At 36.2% G+C, this 17,817-nt stretch overlaps 2 protein-coding genes across 2 annotated transcripts; both read right to left on the bottom strand.

Moving 5' to 3' along the window:
- Positions 1–7,985: 7,985 nt before the first annotated feature.
- LOC144450562 (adenosine receptor A1-like) lies at positions 7,986–8,942 on the bottom strand. Its single transcript, XM_078141206.1, has one exon. The coding sequence runs from the start codon at positions 8,940–8,942 to the stop codon at positions 7,986–7,988; it is 957 nt and encodes a 318-aa protein (XP_077997332.1).
- Positions 8,943–16,173: 7,231 nt separating this feature from the next.
- Positions 16,174–17,130, bottom strand: LOC144450561 (adenosine receptor A1-like). Its single transcript, XM_078141205.1, has one exon. It carries the CDS (start codon positions 17,128–17,130, stop codon positions 16,174–16,176), a length of 957 nt encoding a protein of 318 aa, XP_077997331.1.
- Positions 17,131–17,817: the final 687 nt, after the last annotated feature.

Below are 17,817 nucleotides of genomic sequence, written 5' to 3'. Positions count from 1 at the left end.
GTATTTTTCATCTCAATATTCATCCCCTCTCTCACATAATTATTATAGATGATTTGATTTATTGAAGTAAATGGCATCAAATACTACATGACTGCCACTATCATAAATTGACTATTGGTGTGGTATTTAAGGTAGAATATGCCTCGACGGCCAATTTCCCTAATTCAGAAAATCTCTCCAAAGTGTGCTGTGTGAAACAGTGATCTTCATCATTTTGAATAATAAAATATATTCGGTGTTCATCATCTCGTTTCCAAAGAAGACAACAATCTTTAATTCACGATTTGGCAATCTTTTTAAAATAGAGTAATTTTCAGATCATTTTGATCTATTATTAAACAATTTGCATGGTGCTCTGATTACCTTTTCTTGGTTGTAACTGCGATGTTTTGAGTGTTGATGAGCAAAGTAACGGCACAAATTGAGATTCATCTAATATTTGAAAGACACATACTATGGTCCATACAACGTTAAAGACATGTTTTCATTGTCTAATATTAATATTCATTACCGTACACCTTACTTTGTATAACTCAAAATATTGATTGACCGCGCACCATGTACTATATAACTAATTTCAAATTTTTATGATGTATTAATCCGGAAGATGATTTATTCGCCTTTTGAATCCTTTACACGTGAGATGAAGAGAATATTGTCATTAGCAACCGTCTCTTAACCGTCTCCTAGATAACATCTCTTGCAAACATTTGCTCGAAAGCTGGAAATTAAAAGACCTGTATTGGATATAAAATCGAAACGTGTGTTTATGTTTACTCAATAGATGAATGTCGATCTCTGGACAACTGTGAGTCGTGCATTCACTACACTAAAGTGGTTATTTTTATCTATAATTTTACAATGTTTGCATGTGAATAACGTAAAAGCATTTACATAGCCGATGGTATCCATTATATTAGTGACAGTGAGATGTGGCAAATATATCATGATATTGTTGTTGCTCCGACATACAAATAGTCGTTAGGTATATTATGTGATGACAACCAGGCTGTCATAGAACGGCCATTAAGATGATAAGCCGGAAGGTGTCTTATGGTTGCATTCATTATAGCCAGACATCAAAAATCAATGCAATTTAAAAAACGTCACGCGCTGTTTTAAAACTGACATGTTTATGACACTAATGTAATGCCCCGTAATTGCTTTCAAATGCAGTATCTAATAGATTTCATAAGCTATATTTATTGATCCTATTGGGGTCAATATCAGCTACACTGTACATCATCTTCGTACTCAAATTTACCCACCTAAATCTGTGATAATGAACTTCATACTCGTGAATTGAGTTATAGTGGTTGTTTCTATGACTGAGTGAATCCTCTAGGGTGACGGTATAATGGTTGATAAACGGTTTATTGCGGAACACTTCTGTTTGCATTAAGAATTCAGCAGAGATCTGATCGTGCTGAGACGCTTCTAGATGATTAATGCTAGCAGGCGGTGTTGATGTACGGGTAACCAATATGCACGTAGTCAAGGTAAATGCTTGAACAATATCTAGTCATAGAAAGGGGCGAGAAAGTAGCCATTCAAAATGACCAAGTCCCTTTGACATCGAGAAGCATTCGGATGGACACGGAGCATACGCTTCTCTTTCAACCTTCGTGGATATTTCATTATCACTTTCCATCTCGACATATCCTGTGTCGTGGAACTCTGAAACATGTAAAATCTATACTTTTACTCAATGTTCCATCTGACAACGCCGTACATTGGAAAATCATGATCGCTACTCTGACTCTAATATTGTGTTCACTTGTTTTCTCAATACTCAAGTGTTTTACTCAATATCTAAAACAGTCATTTGAACCCCATCTGGACAGGACAATGCCTGGTCCTGGATTACACATCGGAATAACAGTCTTTTTGGCGGTCGTATGCATTGTGGTGGCGACTTTATGTGTGCTTTTTCTTTTAGCTGTAATCCTGAACAAAAGCTGCATAATTTAATGTGTGGCCTACACAGTCAACTCTTGTGCACCAGTTTTATCATTTCTACTTTCACGGTACCGCTACATATTTGGATGCTTAGTGTACCTGGGAGTTATTACAACTACTACGCGTGTGTCACGACGGCTGCAGTGACTTCATTCACAATAACAGCATGGGTGTTACACGTTTTAAACGTCATGCTCCATGCCTATGTGCAAGTATTCTACCCGTTCCATGCAGAGCTAGACGTTACGGCTAGGAAATTCTACATTAGTTCCGCTGTCGCTTGGAGTCTGGCTTTGTTCTCTGCAGGGGTCTTGTTCGTATGGAACCGATATTCAGACTATCGGTACCTTGAAGATTTTGTATGCTCGCCACTCGACGTACCCACAAAATCTTACATGATGATTTGTTTATATGGAATTATGGTCCCAGTCATCATAATGGAATATATCATCGGAACGAGAATACTACTAAAAGCGCGGGAAAGTGCCAGACAAATTCAGGTCCTAGAAGCAGCTGTTAGACACACCCAGCAATCTGAAGAATCTGTCAACCATGGATCACATGGTTCTAAATCTAGACGTGTTGTGTTTCTACTAACGTTAGATTTACTGATAGGAGGTTGGCTACCGATATTTATAATTCAAAATTTGGTTTATTTTTACAGGCAGGATGTTGATTTGCAATTATGTTCGATTCTGTTTATGTTTGCTCTTCTGTGTGTAGCTGTTGGTCCATTGGCTCACTGGATACGTAGGGGTGAATCATTGAAAGCAGTCAGAGCCATGTTCAAATGTAACAGTTATTTTTGAAATTTCGAGGCCAACTAGAATGCATTGTATTTGTTTGCTTCAAGCAAATACTTTATTGAATAATTGATACTTCTGACTTTTTGAGAGTTTACAGATGATCGGGTACACATTCCTGGCTTTACATTATTATACTTACAAACATATTTAACCATCACTTCGTTACATCATGTTAGCGTGACAGTGTCGAGTATGTTCATTTTGTTATAAATCAAAAAATCAAGGAAATACAGCAAAATACAAGTAAAGACAAAGTAGTCAAATATCATTTGTTAATACATGAAACTTTGACATTTTCTGTAAACAGTGGTTTGAACAGATACATTTGTCATATTATCACAAACTCTATGCTTTGATTCAAAGAGAATAACGTCATTGAAATAGATAATATGACAGACTGTAGTACATTTGCTTAATTTTCAATTTATAAGACAATGAACTCTAATAATCCGACATAGGAAATCGATACCGGAAGAAACTGAGTATTTTCTGCTTGGTAGCTTTTAATCATAACAATATGATATCTAATCGAAATAACTTGCAAATATCATGCATGAAATATCTTGAAAAGATACGACAGGCTAAAGTTTGCCAGCTTATAATAAATCTTATTTTGTTTCTTTCAAATCTGTGATTGCCTATATGTAAAGAATCTAGCCAAGTGTTAAAGGCCAGGGTTTGAATCCCAGGTTCTCGCATGATTGCTGCCTTGTTGGATCTATAAGAATTACATAGGACCATTCATGTGTTTTTGCTCAACGTTTTTCTAAAGACTGTGCCTAAAATGACATCCTAATCCGCAGTGGGCTTTAAAAGCTGCATTACCTTCAACTTTGACTATTTTTAAAACTGTTTTGGTAGATAAAATGACTTTAATAGCCATATTATTGCACATCATTTATATATATATATATATATATATATATATATATATATATATATATATATATATATATATATATATATATATATATATATATATATCATATTGTTATGATTAAAAGCTACCAAGCAGAAAAAAAAATAAAAATATATATATATATATATATATATATATATATATATATATATATATATATATATATATATATATATATATATATATATACCAAATACACAAGTTATGGTACGGAGCCGTTACTCAGAGTTTCACGCTTGAATGCGATCTTCGAACGACTAAATTTTAACGGAAATTCAAGTGATTGTACTGAACTTTCAAAGTGTGTTTGGAAAATAAAGGAGTCCGGCCACCAGTATTCCATCAACTGGGCTATCATTGCCCATGCAGCCGACTACTCTAATGCAACAGGTGCAACCTGTGTCTTACAGAGAAGATGTTTATCATCAGTGCAAATAAATTGGGACTCTTTAATAAACGATCAGAACTGATTTCAAAGTGCCGCCATGAAAACAAATACATTCTTTCATTCCACCATGTCAAACCTCAACGCGCATCACATCCGGGTACCAGTTCTTCTGCGAGTTCGAATTCAATCACTTGAATTTCCGTTAAAATTTAGTCGTCCGAAGATCGCATTCAAACGTGAAACTCTGAGTAACGGCTCCATACCATAACTGATGTATTTTGTGTAATACAGCTCTGCTTCTCAGTATTGAGCGCTTTTCCTTCTGTTAATGACTTACCTCTTACACTGAATTAGATATATATATATATATATATATATTTATCACATAAATACGTGCATATCTTCTACTGTGTGACGTCAAACAGGGGTGATTTCAGAGCATATCTACCGAACTATTTTTTCTCCGTACTGTTCGAGTGCTCGTGTCAATCCTACGCTACGATCAAGTTTATCGTAATAATTATGTGCTTTCAAAACGTAAATGCATACATTACGTTACATATATCCTTGGATGACATGAGTTTGATACGTAGAAGTCCTTTTATTTTAATTTGATACATCTTATTCTATTTAAAAATCACGTAGATTATCGATGTAGCAGCCGGCAAGCTTACTTCCGATTTTCCGTCGAGCTCAGATCTCCGAACTTACACAACCCGAGAAAATATGATTAAAATGACGGCACAAAAGTATTCAGACAATTCTACTTACGTTTTAAACTAAATTCGATATAACATGTACATCGCAAGGTTATAACCGATAATTTTGGTTGAGAAACCACACTACAGTATGACCGATACCATACATATGGTAAGCTTGACCTCGCGACAGGTCACGCGATTATGTAATTTGCATAGCCATCGGGCGCCATTTTTTAATACGCGATGAAGAATATAGTGCGATGAAATGATGCAGTATTCGTAAAATACGATTTAAAATTTTAGAAAAATACGGGGAAATACTTAGTTATGTGATAAATATATAATTCCATGAAATCAATGTTAGTTTTACGTCATAATGCTCCTCGTATGATTCCGCGGACTACAAATTCTCGCCTACCGGCTCGAATTTGTATTAGTCCGCGGAATCATACTCGGAGCATTATGACGTAAAACTAACATTGATTTCATGGGATTATATATAAATATATATAAATATATATATATATATATATATATATATATATATATATATATATATATATATATAACTCGGTGAGTATCAATCTGCTAAGACAGTGCTCTATACCGCAGTGGCAGAGCGTAATAGTTTTGGTAGTACTGGAACTCTTTCTTGGGTGTAACTCGGAGTTTCACGCATATTGCGATCATCAGACACTCTCTGATGATCGCAATATGCGTGAAACTCCGAGTTACACCCAAGAAAGAGTTCCAGTACTACCAAAACTATATATATATATATATATATATATATATATATATATATATATATATATATATATATATATATATATATATATATATATATATCCAATCAGGTCTACACCCTAAAATCGACACCCCAATAAATCCTCATTTCAAGTCATCACTATACTACTAATAGATAAAATAGACATCGAAATGACATATGCAATGTCTTATATTAGAGTTTTTAACAATTGTCACAATATATTGTTGGTTTTATGATCAAAAAATGTATCTAGTTACAGTTTTTGCAGGTTTAAGTACGAGAACAAGTCAGCAGTTTCTTTATTGTACCTCGAATTTCTAGATGGATAAGAGTCCATATGGTCGGTACAGTGTTCACTCCAGCAATGTGTAATGTAACTACCACAACTACTGTGTAGTCGTCGATGCAATCTGGACAAAAGTGCTCCACATTCAAGATAGCAATTAAAGGTACCCATACAATTAACAAGCAAAGCTTCATCAACCGGAAGAGTTTAACCATTTTGTTGTATGTAGATTGTAGCGCTGCTCCTCCAGAAACGTTTTTGTTTGTAAGTGTTTTCTTAATCATACGCATAATCCGAATGGAGAACATTTGGTTGAGTAAACAAGTAGGAATAACGATGATAAACATGAAGACACAGAAGTATATGGTAGTTGGAACAGCCAACGGAGAACAGTAGAAATATTGACTGTCTCGTTCACTGTAAAGAGTATTGAAGCTAAATGCCGGAATAAAGCTGAAAATAATAGTTCCCGCCCATCCTATACCTGCTAATATGCAGGCTTGTTTAGTAGTGTTTCCCGCTAAACACTCGAATGGTTTTGTAAGCTGGTAATTCATTGTAATTAGAAGCACAAGACATGAAGTTTCACTCGATATTAGACTTAGAACGAGGAGGCAGAACGGTATTACACATCCCCAATAACTGTCAAAATCAGATGCAATAATTACCGCAAGAAATGACGGAACCGTTACGGTCGCCGAAAGCACTATGGCAAACATGAAATTCACTTGAAGATAGTTACCAACGTTGTGGAAATTTGAGTTGACATACACTGCCAAGATTGCAAATGTGATGATCAGGACATCATACAGACAGAGAAAGGCTATTATAACTGTGATACCGATGGGAGTTTGATTGTTAACACTAGGTTGTGTGTCGTTTCCATCCATACTTCATTCTCTTAGATGTTCAATTAGTAGTGGCCAATCTCTCTTATAAACGAAAAGGGTCATAAATGTCCTGAAAGCGAGCCTGGACCAGTCCTTAAGCTTGTCAGGAACCAAAGATGTTTCTATAGCTGCAACAATATGTTAATTCTGTTTATCATACCCGCTTAGCTATCATCAATGTTCTACATCGTAAAACCCTTCTCCACTCCATAATGCCATATTTTCCATCCTCTTTGGCCTGTGTTGCATTCGACGAATCGTCCTTGATCAGTAGTAGATGGCTAAGAACGATATCAGTACAGCTGCTAAGTATCAAACAACTGTAGCCGTAATCACAAATCAATACACCTTCTAGAACGCAGTAACTCCTTATATGCTATCACAAGTACCTGGATGACTCAACACGTGACTGCTAATTGTCAACAGCAATTAATGTCCAATCGAAATAATTTCTAGCGTTGCCAGGTTGTAATTTAAAGTAATATTTCAAGCTATGTAGATAAGCTAATTTGCCATGTTTATTTACATGTGCGAAGTTGAAACCATCGTCCGACGCCCAACGGCGACATTACTGTGTTAAAAGTATGGAAACTGCGGAAATCATACAGAGTGTTTTGATAATATTTAATATAATAGATATGATACTACTTGTAAAGCATAACACAAGTTTCAAAACAAAACCACCACGTTAAAAAACCTATGAAGTATTCAAAGGTGTATGGTTACGGGCAGTGGAAAGATAAATCACACTTTTTAGATAAATTACATAGTCTTCAAGATTCAATCCAATGAAAACAGGCTAAATGCAACCCTACAACTTTCAGTGAGTCACAAATGCACCACAGAGATGCAAATTTAAGATTTCGAATGAGCTGAGAGATTAGATTTCATTTAGGATTGAAACATAAACCTATCTTAATTAAATGTACACCCTTTCAATTATGTTTAGTTGTCCACAATGTACAAGTATGATGTTGAGGTGGAAATCTATCGACGCCAGTTGTTCAGGTGATTTTGAACCTCGTTCTTACTTCCTCATTACGATTGCCTGATAAAGGTCCAATTGTGTATACTCCTGAGGTGCACAGTTGATACATCGTAGTTATAAAGTCAGGGAGCAATGAAAGTGTTTTGCTGTCGCTAACTTTAAGTTGTATCCGTTGATAAAACCCCAATAATCTGCAAATTTCACTCATCCTTCGGGTAGATAACAATACATAGCATTTAATTTAATGTGCATATGTCATTAAAAAAAACTCTAACGACTTCATACTTGGGTCTTCTTACATGGACAAGAGCACATCATTTTATATATAGCTCGGCGATTTTCTTTAAGTCTAAGACAATACAATAGAGAACCAAAAGGAGAAACAGTGGCCAACATCAGAGTCGCCAAAGCTAAGACTAAATACAGATCAAAACATTCAGGACAAAAGTACATAACACTTCCAAATGTAATCATCGGTATCCAACCAAGTATCAATATGCCAAGGAGGAGAACCAATGTCGCCAAATTTCTTTTTGATCTTCCTTGGAGGAATAAATTGTGTGGAAGTGCACCTCTGTATGAAGTATTGATCTGTCTGATCACTTTTCTTATTTCATAATGTGCACGGAAGTAGAAGCCATATCCTGTAATGACAACTGGTGTAATGGTAAAGTATATGCTGATAACGAAGTATGGAGTGGTTGGTAATAACAGTGGGAAACAAACGAAATCATCTTCGTGTCTTGACTTCCAGTAATTGTTCCAAGGTGTAGCCGGAATGATGGCAATGGTGACACTGGCAATCCAACAAATTATTGATGCTCTCACAAACACTTTCTCTGTCTTGTCTAAGTTGGCTCGAAAGGGGTGGACAACTTGGTAGTACACACATATTGACGATAGCATGATGCCAAAGGCAGAAGTTGCAAGGCTGAGGACAATAACACAGTCGACAGCAACGCAGGCTGCATAGTTTCGGAAACTCTCTGGAACGTTAAGCATCCAAGTAGCCAAGGGAACAGTTACAGTACCAGTAAGAATAGTAGACCCAAGAACATTAACGTGCATCATCTTTGTAAGCAAGTTGAGCCTCCTGTTTAAAACAACAGCGACTACAGCGACGATGCTGCCCAGAAGGTTAAGGATACACATAGTAACAAGGAAAGCAGTCACAGCTGTTGGTATGGTATGATACCTTGGGTTATCAGCAGTAGAATTGTGTTCCATTTGTAACATATTTTGGTCTCAAACAAACCAACAATTACAAGTTCATCAGAGTGACATTTACAGCAACTTCAAAATCATAACCCGTTGTAGACATGCAGTTCGTACATCACCCTTTATCGTGAAATCATTCATCTATGCTATTTTACCTTAAATAAGTATGGAAGGGATAACGGGAAAATAGGACGAACTACTTCACATATATTACTGGCTTTAATATACATTTTAATGTTGTATACTTCTGTTTGATTATGAACAGGTGTTTGCCTGTATTAGCTGTCAAGGGTTCTCCAAAATACAGGTGGAACATTTTGCGCTGCGTTTCATCCAGACATAATTCTTGAGTAGTGTTATAGTACTGTGGATGATGCACATACGCACTAGAATATCAAAGTGGTAGGGTATGTAAACCTGTATATCTCAAGATGGTGGAACGTATTCGTATTTACGCTGTTCACGATGGAATACCAAACTATGTAACATGAGGCATGGCAGAAAACTACGAATGAAAGTACAAAACACTGTGTATTATATATAAATGTTCCGGATTGAAGAGTAAACTTTAGGACGATCGAGTGCAGTGAGGTGTAATACTATAATAGTTAACATTGTGGTTTGTATATGATAGACTTCTAAAGTTCAAACAAGTAGACGAGAGAGTATTTCTGTAAAGACCAAGTACAAGAACAAGAACGTTTACTACAATATGAAATAGAACAACAACAACAACAACAACAACAACAACAACAGGATCAGCAAGTACTAAATCTACTATTACTACTACCATGACAAGTTTAAACTCTGTAAAAGTTCTTTCATAAACCTACCATTGCGCTATCACTTATAAAAATGGGATTCATGATTGAAAGGTTTTTCTCACAGACCAACTTTACTTCATGAAATGTATCTGCCGTTAAATATATTGCAGCAATGCCAGGAAACCCCGGATCATCTATGTATGTTACAGTTTATGCTCATATGACCATGTATTTTTCTTCTCCATTTTCATTCCCTCTCTCACATAATTGTTATATACATGACTTGATTTATTGAATTAATGGAATCAAATACTACATGACTGCCACTGTCACAAATGGGTTTTTATACGAATGACTATTGGTGTGTATTTAAAGTAGAATATGCCTCGAAAGCCAATTTCCCTACGTCAGAAAATCGAAAATATTAAATCCCTCTAAAATGTGCTATATAAAACAGTGATCTTCGTCCTTTTGTAGTAATTAAAGATATTGATCTTGTTTTCGTAGTCTAATATTAATATTGATTGACCACGCACCATGTACTATATAACTAATTTCAAATGTTTATGATGTATTAATCCGGAAGATGATTTATTCGCCTTTTGAATCCTTTACACGTGAGATAAGGAGAATATTGTCATTAGCAACCATCTCTTAACCGTCTCCTAGATACCATCTCTAGCAAACATTCAGAATGAACTATTGCTAGAAAGCTGGAAAGACTTAAAAGACCTGCATTGGATATACAATCGAAACATGTCGGTTTATGTTTACTCAATAAACAAATGTCAATCTCTTGGGAAACAGAGTCGTGCATACACGTTGACACCACTACAGTGGTTATTTTTATCTCAGTTGAATGTGTAATTTACAATGTTTGTGTGTGAATAGCGTAAACGCATTTATATAGCCGATGGTATCCATTAGTGACAGTGAGATACGGCAAATATATCATGACATATAAACAACAAGGAGTCAAACACTATAACTAAAAGTATATTATGTGATGACAACCAGGCTGTCATAGATCGGCAATTAAGATTACATGCCGGAAGGTGAAAGGTGTCTAATTTTTGTATTCATTATAGCAAGACATGAAAAATCTATGCAATATTTTTTTTTAAAACGTCATACGCTGTTTTATAGTTGACAGGTTTATGACACTAATGTAATGCCCCCATAATAACTTCCAAATGCAGTATCTAATAAATTTCATAAAATGTATTTATTGGTCATATTGGGGTCAATATCAGCTACACTGTACATCATCTTCGTATTCACATTTACCCACCTAAATCCGTGATAATGAACTTCATACTCGTGAATTTAGTTATAGGGGTTGCTTCTATGACAGAATGAATTCTCTTGGGTGACGGTATAATGATTGATAAACGGTTGATTGCGGAACACTACTGTTTGCATTAAGAATTCAACTAAGATCTGATCGTCCTGAGACACCTCTATTGAAATGGTTAGTACTAGCAGGTGGCATTGATGTACGGGTAACCAATGCAACAAAGATGTGGTCGTTGCCAATATGCACGTCGTCAAGGTAAATGCTTGAAAACTGTCTAGCCATAGAAAGTGGTGAAAAAGTAGCCATTCAACATGACCAGGACCCAATGACATGTAGAAGCATTCGGATTGACTTGGATCGTACGGTCCTATGTTTGTCTGCATTGCTGATAATTCGTGGATATTTCATTATCACTTTCCATCTCGACATATCCTGTGTCTCTGTACTCTGAAACATGTTATATCTAAGTGTACCATCAAACAGTATGTTACACATTGGAAAAACATGCTCACGTTTTGACTTATTTTGACTCTATAGTGTGATGTTTCTTTATTGTGTTCACTTGTTTTCTCAATACTCGAGTGTTCATATCTAAACAGTCATTTGAACCCCATCTGGACAGGACAATGTCTGGTCCTGGATTACACATCGGAATAACAGTCTTTTTGGCGGTCGTATGCATTGTAGTGGCGACTTTATGTGTGCTTTTTCTTTTAGCTGTAATCCTGAACAAAAAGCTGCATAATTTAATGTGTGGCCTACACAGTCAACTCTTGTGCACTAGTTTTATCATTTCTACTTTCACGTTACCGCTACATATTTGGATGCTTAGTGTACCTGAGAGTTATTACAACTACTACGCGTGTGTCACGACGGCTGCAGTGACTTCATTCACAGTAACAGCATGGGTGTTACACGTTTTAAACGTCATGCTCCATGCCTATGTGCAAGTATTCTACCCGTTCCATGCAGAGCTAGACGTTACGGCTAGGAAATTCTACATTAGTTCCGCTGTCGCTTGGAGTCTGGCTTTGTTCTCTGCAGGGGTCTTGTTCGTATGGAACCGATATTCAGACTATCGGTACCTTGAAGATTTTGTATGCTCGCCACTCGACGTACCCACAAAATCTTACATGATGATTTGTTTATATGGAATTATGGTCCCAGTCATCATAATGGAATATATCATCGGAACGAGAATACTACTAAAAGCGCGGGAAAGTGCCAGACAAATTCAGGTCCTAGAAGCAGCTGTTAGACACACCCAGCAATCTGAAGAATCTGTCAACCATGGATCACATGGTTCTAAATCTAGACGTGTTGTGTTTCTACTAATGTTAGATTTACTGATAGGAGGTTGGCTACCGATATTTATAATTCAAAATTTGGTTTATTTTTACAGACAGGATGTTGATTTGCAATTATGTTCGATTCTGTTTATGTTTGCTCTTCTGTGTGTAGCTGTTGGTCCATTGGCTCACTGGATACGTAGGGGTGAATCATTGAAAGCAGTCAGAGCCATGTTCAAATGTAACACTTATTTTTGAAATTTCGAGGCCAACTAGAATGCATTGTATTTGTTTGCTTCAAGCAAATACTTTATTGAATAATTGATACGTCTGACTTTTTGAGAGTTTACAGATGATCGGGTACACATTCCTGGCTTTACATTACAAACATATTTAACCATCACTTCGTTACATCATGTTAGCGTGACAGTGTCGAGTATGTTCATTTTGTTATGAATCAAAAAATCAAGGAAATACAGCAAAATACAAGTAAAGACAAAGTAGTCAAATATCATTTGTTAATACATGAAACTTTGAAATTTTCTGTAAACAGTGGTTTGAACAGATACATTTGTCATCATATTATCACAAACTCTATACTTTAAGTCAAAGAGAATAACGTCATTGAAATAAATAAGATGACATACTGTAGTACATTTGCTTAATTTTCAATTTATAAGACAATGAACTCTAATGATCCGACATAGGAAATCGATACCGGAAGAAACTGACCGAGTATTTTCTGCTTGGTAGCTTTTAATCACTTTATCAAAACAATACCCATTTTAGCTACACTGAACATTCTGTATTATTGCTACTTATTAAACTGTACCAGTGGCAGTATAGTATTCTATCTACATTGCTATATATAACTTAACATTATACTCCTTCTTGACGGAGATTAAACTTTATATTTAGACATAAGTACTAAAACAATTAAACGGCATAATTTAGTATGCGTATCCTTAAATGTCGAGGAAACCCTATTACGTCATCAACTGTACTAAAAGCACAAGAGAAAGATTAAAGGCGTGCATTGACATTAATATTATACTAGATCAGCTAATCGTCGTTGTAATATCTTGTGGGGGTAGGAAATACTATGACTCAGCTGTGCCACTTTAAATGGCCTAATCATCCGAATGTCTGCATTTGCATATGCCCAACAATATAACAATATGATATCTAATCGAAATAACTTGCATGAAATATCTTGACAACATACAACATGCTAAATTTTTGCCAGCTTCTAATAAATCATATTTTGTTTCTTTCAAATCTGTGATTCCCTATATGTAAAGAATCTAGCCTGGTGTTAAAGGCCAGAGTTTCAATCCCAGGTTCTCGCATGAGTGCTGCCTTGTTGAAGCTATAAGGATTATGTAGGACCATTCTTTTGTTTTAGCTCAAAGTTTTTCTAAATTCTGGCTGCTTCCTTTGCACCTAAAATGACATCCTAATCCGCAGTTGGCTTTAAAAGGTGCACTAGCTTCAACTGGGATTATTTTTAAAACTGCTTTGGCAGATAAAATGGCTTTAATAACCATAATGTTGTATTTCATATAATATATCAAATTGATTTTGGGGGGTGCCCTAAAATCGCCCCCCCCCCTAATAGATCCTGTTTTCAAGTCATCACTTTACTACTTATAGATAAAATAAACATCGAATTGACATATACAATGTCTAATATTAGAGTTTTTTAACACGTTTCACAATATATTGTTGGTTTTATGATCAAAAGATAATCTCCTAGTTACAGTTAGTCCATGTTTAAGTACATGAACAAGTCAACAGTTTCTTTATTGTACCTCGAATTTCTCGATGGATTAAAATACATATGGTCGGTACAGTGTTCACTCCAGTGATATGTAATGTAACTACCACGACAACTGTGTAGTCGTCGATGCAATCTGGACAAAAGTGGTCCACATTCAAGATAGCAATTAAAGGTACCCATACAATTAACAAGCAAAGCTTCATCAACCGGAAGAGTTTAACCGTTTTGTTGTATGTAGATTGTAGAGCTGCTCCTCCTGAAACATTTTTGTTTGTAACTGTTTTCTTAATCATGCGCATGATCCGAATGGAGAACATTTGGTTGGCCACACAAATAGGAATAATTATAACAAACAAGAAGACACAGAAATAGACAGTTGTTGGAACAGCCAACGGAGTACAGTAAAAATATTGCCTGTTGCGTTCTTCGTACAGGGCATTGATGTTTAACGCAGGAATAAAGCTGAAAATGATATTTCCCACCCATGCTATACCTGCTAATATGCAAGCTTGTCTAGTGGTGTTTCCCGCTAAACTCTCGAATGGTTTTGTAAGCTGGTAATTTATTGTAATTAGAAGCACAAGACACGAAGTTTCACTCGATATTAGACTTACAATGAGGAGGCAGAACGGTATTACACATCCCCAATAACTGTCGAAATCAGATGCAATAATTACCGCAAGAAATGACGGAACCGTTACGGTCGCCGAAAGCGCGATGGCAAACATGAAATTCACTTGCAGGTAGTTACCAACGTTGTGGAGATTTGAGTTGACATACACTGCCAAGATTGCAAATGTGCTGATCAGGACATCACACAGACAGACAAAGGCTATTATAACTGTGATACCGATGGGAGTTTGGTTGTTAACACTAGGTTGTGTGTCGTTTCCATCCATCATTTTCTTAGATGTTCCATCAGAAGTTTCCAATCGATCCTACAACCAAGAAGTGTCACAAGTGTCTTGAAAGCGAGCCTGGACAAGTCCTTAAGCTTGTTGGAAACCAAAAATGTTCCTATAGCTGGAACAATGTGTTAATTCTGTTTATCATAGCCTCTTAGCTATCATCAATGTCGTACGTGTCAAAACCCGTTTCTACTCCATAGCGTATGATACAATATTTTCGATCTTCTTTGTTCTGTATTGCAGTAGAAGAATCGAAGCAGTAGATGGCTAAGAACGATATCAGTACAGCTGCTACAAATATATCAAACAACTGTAGCCGTAATCGCAAATCAATACACCTGCTAGAACGCAACAACTCCTAATATGCTATCGTGAGTACCTGGATGATTTAACACGTGACTAGTAATTGTCAACAGCAATTTAATGGCCAATCGAAATATTTTCTAGCGTTGCCAGGTTGTAATTTAAAGTAATACTTCACGCTATATACATGAGCTAATTTTCTATGTTTGAAACCATCATTCGACGGCCAATGGAGACATTACTTGTAAAGCATAACACAAGTTTCAAAACAAAACCACCACGTTGAAAAATCTATTAAGTCTTCAAAGGTGTATGGCTACGGGCAGTGGAAAGATAAATCAGTCTTTTTAGATAAATTACGTAGTCTTCATGATTTGATATTCAATCCAATCAAAACAGGAAAAATGCAACCCTACAACTTTCAAATAAGTCACAAATGCACCACATAGATGCGAAATTTAACACGACGAATGGGCCAATAGATGAGATTTCATTTAGGATTGAAACATAACCCACAAACCCATCTTAATTAAATGTACACCCTTTCAATTTTGTTTAGTTGTCCATAATGTACAAGTATGAAGAAGGGGTGGAAATCTATCGACACCAGTTGTTCAGGTGACGTTAAACTTCATTCTTACTTCCTCGTTTAGATAAAGGTACAATTTTGTATATTCCTTCTAGTGCACAGTTGATACATCGTGGTTATAAAGTCATGGAGCAGTGCTAGTGAAATAGTGTTTTGCTGTTGCTAACTTAGAGGGGTATCGATTGATCAAACCCCAATAATGTGAAAATCTCGTTCATTATCAAGTCAAGAATGCCCCTCCTTCTGGTAGATAAGAATACATATCAGCAGGCGTATAATTTAATGTGCATGTGTTATTCCAATCAAAACTCTAATGACTTCATACTTGGGTCTTCTTACATGGACAAGAGCACATAATTTTATATATAGCTCGGCGATTTTCTTTAAGTCTAAGACAATACAACAGAGAACCAAAAGGAGAAACAGTGGCCAACATCAGAGTCGCCAAAGCTAAGACTAAATACAGATCAAAACATTCAGGACAAAAGTACATAACACTTCCAAATGTAATCATCGGTATCCAACCAAGTATCAATATGCTAAGGAGGAGAACCAGTGTCGCCAAATTTCTTTGTGATCTTCCTTGGAGGAATAAATTGTGTGGAAGTGCACCTCTGTACGAAGTGTTGATCTGTCTGATCACTTTTCTTATTTCATAATGTGCACGGAAGTAGAAGCCGTATCCTATGATGATAACTGGTGTAATGGTAAAGTATATGCTGAAAACGAAGTATGGAGTGGTTGGTAATAACAGTGGGAAACAAACAAAATCATCTTCGTGTCTTGACTTCCAGTAATTGTTCCAAGGTGTAGCTGGAATGACGGCAATGGTGACACTGGCAATCCAACAAATTATTGATGCTCTCACAAACACTTTCTTTGTCTTGTCTAAGTTGGCTCGAAAGGGGTGGACAACTTGGTAGTACACACATATTGACGATAACATGATACCAAAGGCAGAAGTTGCAAGGCTGAGGACAATAACACAGTCGACAACAACGCAGGCTGCATAATTTCGGAAACTCTCTGGAACGTTAAGCATCCAAGTAGCCAAGGGAACAGTCACGGTACCAGTAAGAATAGTAGACCCAAGAACGTTAACGTGCATCATCTTTGTAAGCAAGTTGAGCCTCCTGTTTAAAACAACAGCGACTACAGCGACTATGCTGCCCAGAAGGTTAAGGATACACATAGTAACAAGGAAAGCAGTCACCGCTGTTGGTATGGTATGATACCTTGGGTTATCAGCAGTAGAATTATGTTCCATTTGTAACATATTTTGGTCTCAAACAAACAAGTTCTTCAGAGTGACATTTACAGGAACTTCAAAATCGGAACCCGTTGTAGACATGATCCAGTGCAGTTCGTACATCACCCTTTATTGTGAAATCATTCATCTATTCTATTTTACCTTAAATAAGTATGGAAGGGGTAACGGGAAAATAGGACGACCTACTTTACATATATTACTGGCTTTAATATACATTTTAATGATGTATACTTCTGTTTGATTATGAACAGGTGTTTGCCTGTATAAGCTGTCAAGGGTTCTTCAAAATACAGGTGGAACATTTGCGTTACGTTTCATCCAGACATAATTCTTGAGTTGTGTTATAGTACTGTGGATGATGCACATACGCAATAGAATATCAAAGTGGTAGGGTATGTAAACCTGTATATCTCAAGATGGTGGATAGTATTCGCATTTGTCCTAATCACGATGGTAAACTAAGCTATGTAAAATGAGACATTGCAGCAAAATACAAATTAAAGTGCAAAACACTGTGTATTATATATAGATGTTCCGGATTGAAGAGTAAGCTTTAGGACGATCGAGTGCAGTGAGGTGTAATACCTGATAATAAACATCTCGGTTTGTATGTGATACAATTCTAAAGTTCGAACATGTACACGAGAGAGTATTTCTGTAGAGAACAAGTACAAGAAAAGGGTCTATGCATGT

Source organism: Glandiceps talaboti, chromosome 20, assembly GCF_964340395.1.
Source record: "Glandiceps talaboti chromosome 20, keGlaTala1.1, whole genome shotgun sequence".
Classification (NCBI taxonomy): Eukaryota; Metazoa; Hemichordata; class Enteropneusta; family Spengelidae; genus Glandiceps; species Glandiceps talaboti.
Note: the sequence above shows the minus strand (reverse complement) of the source record. Positions and strands in the feature narration are given on the sequence as shown.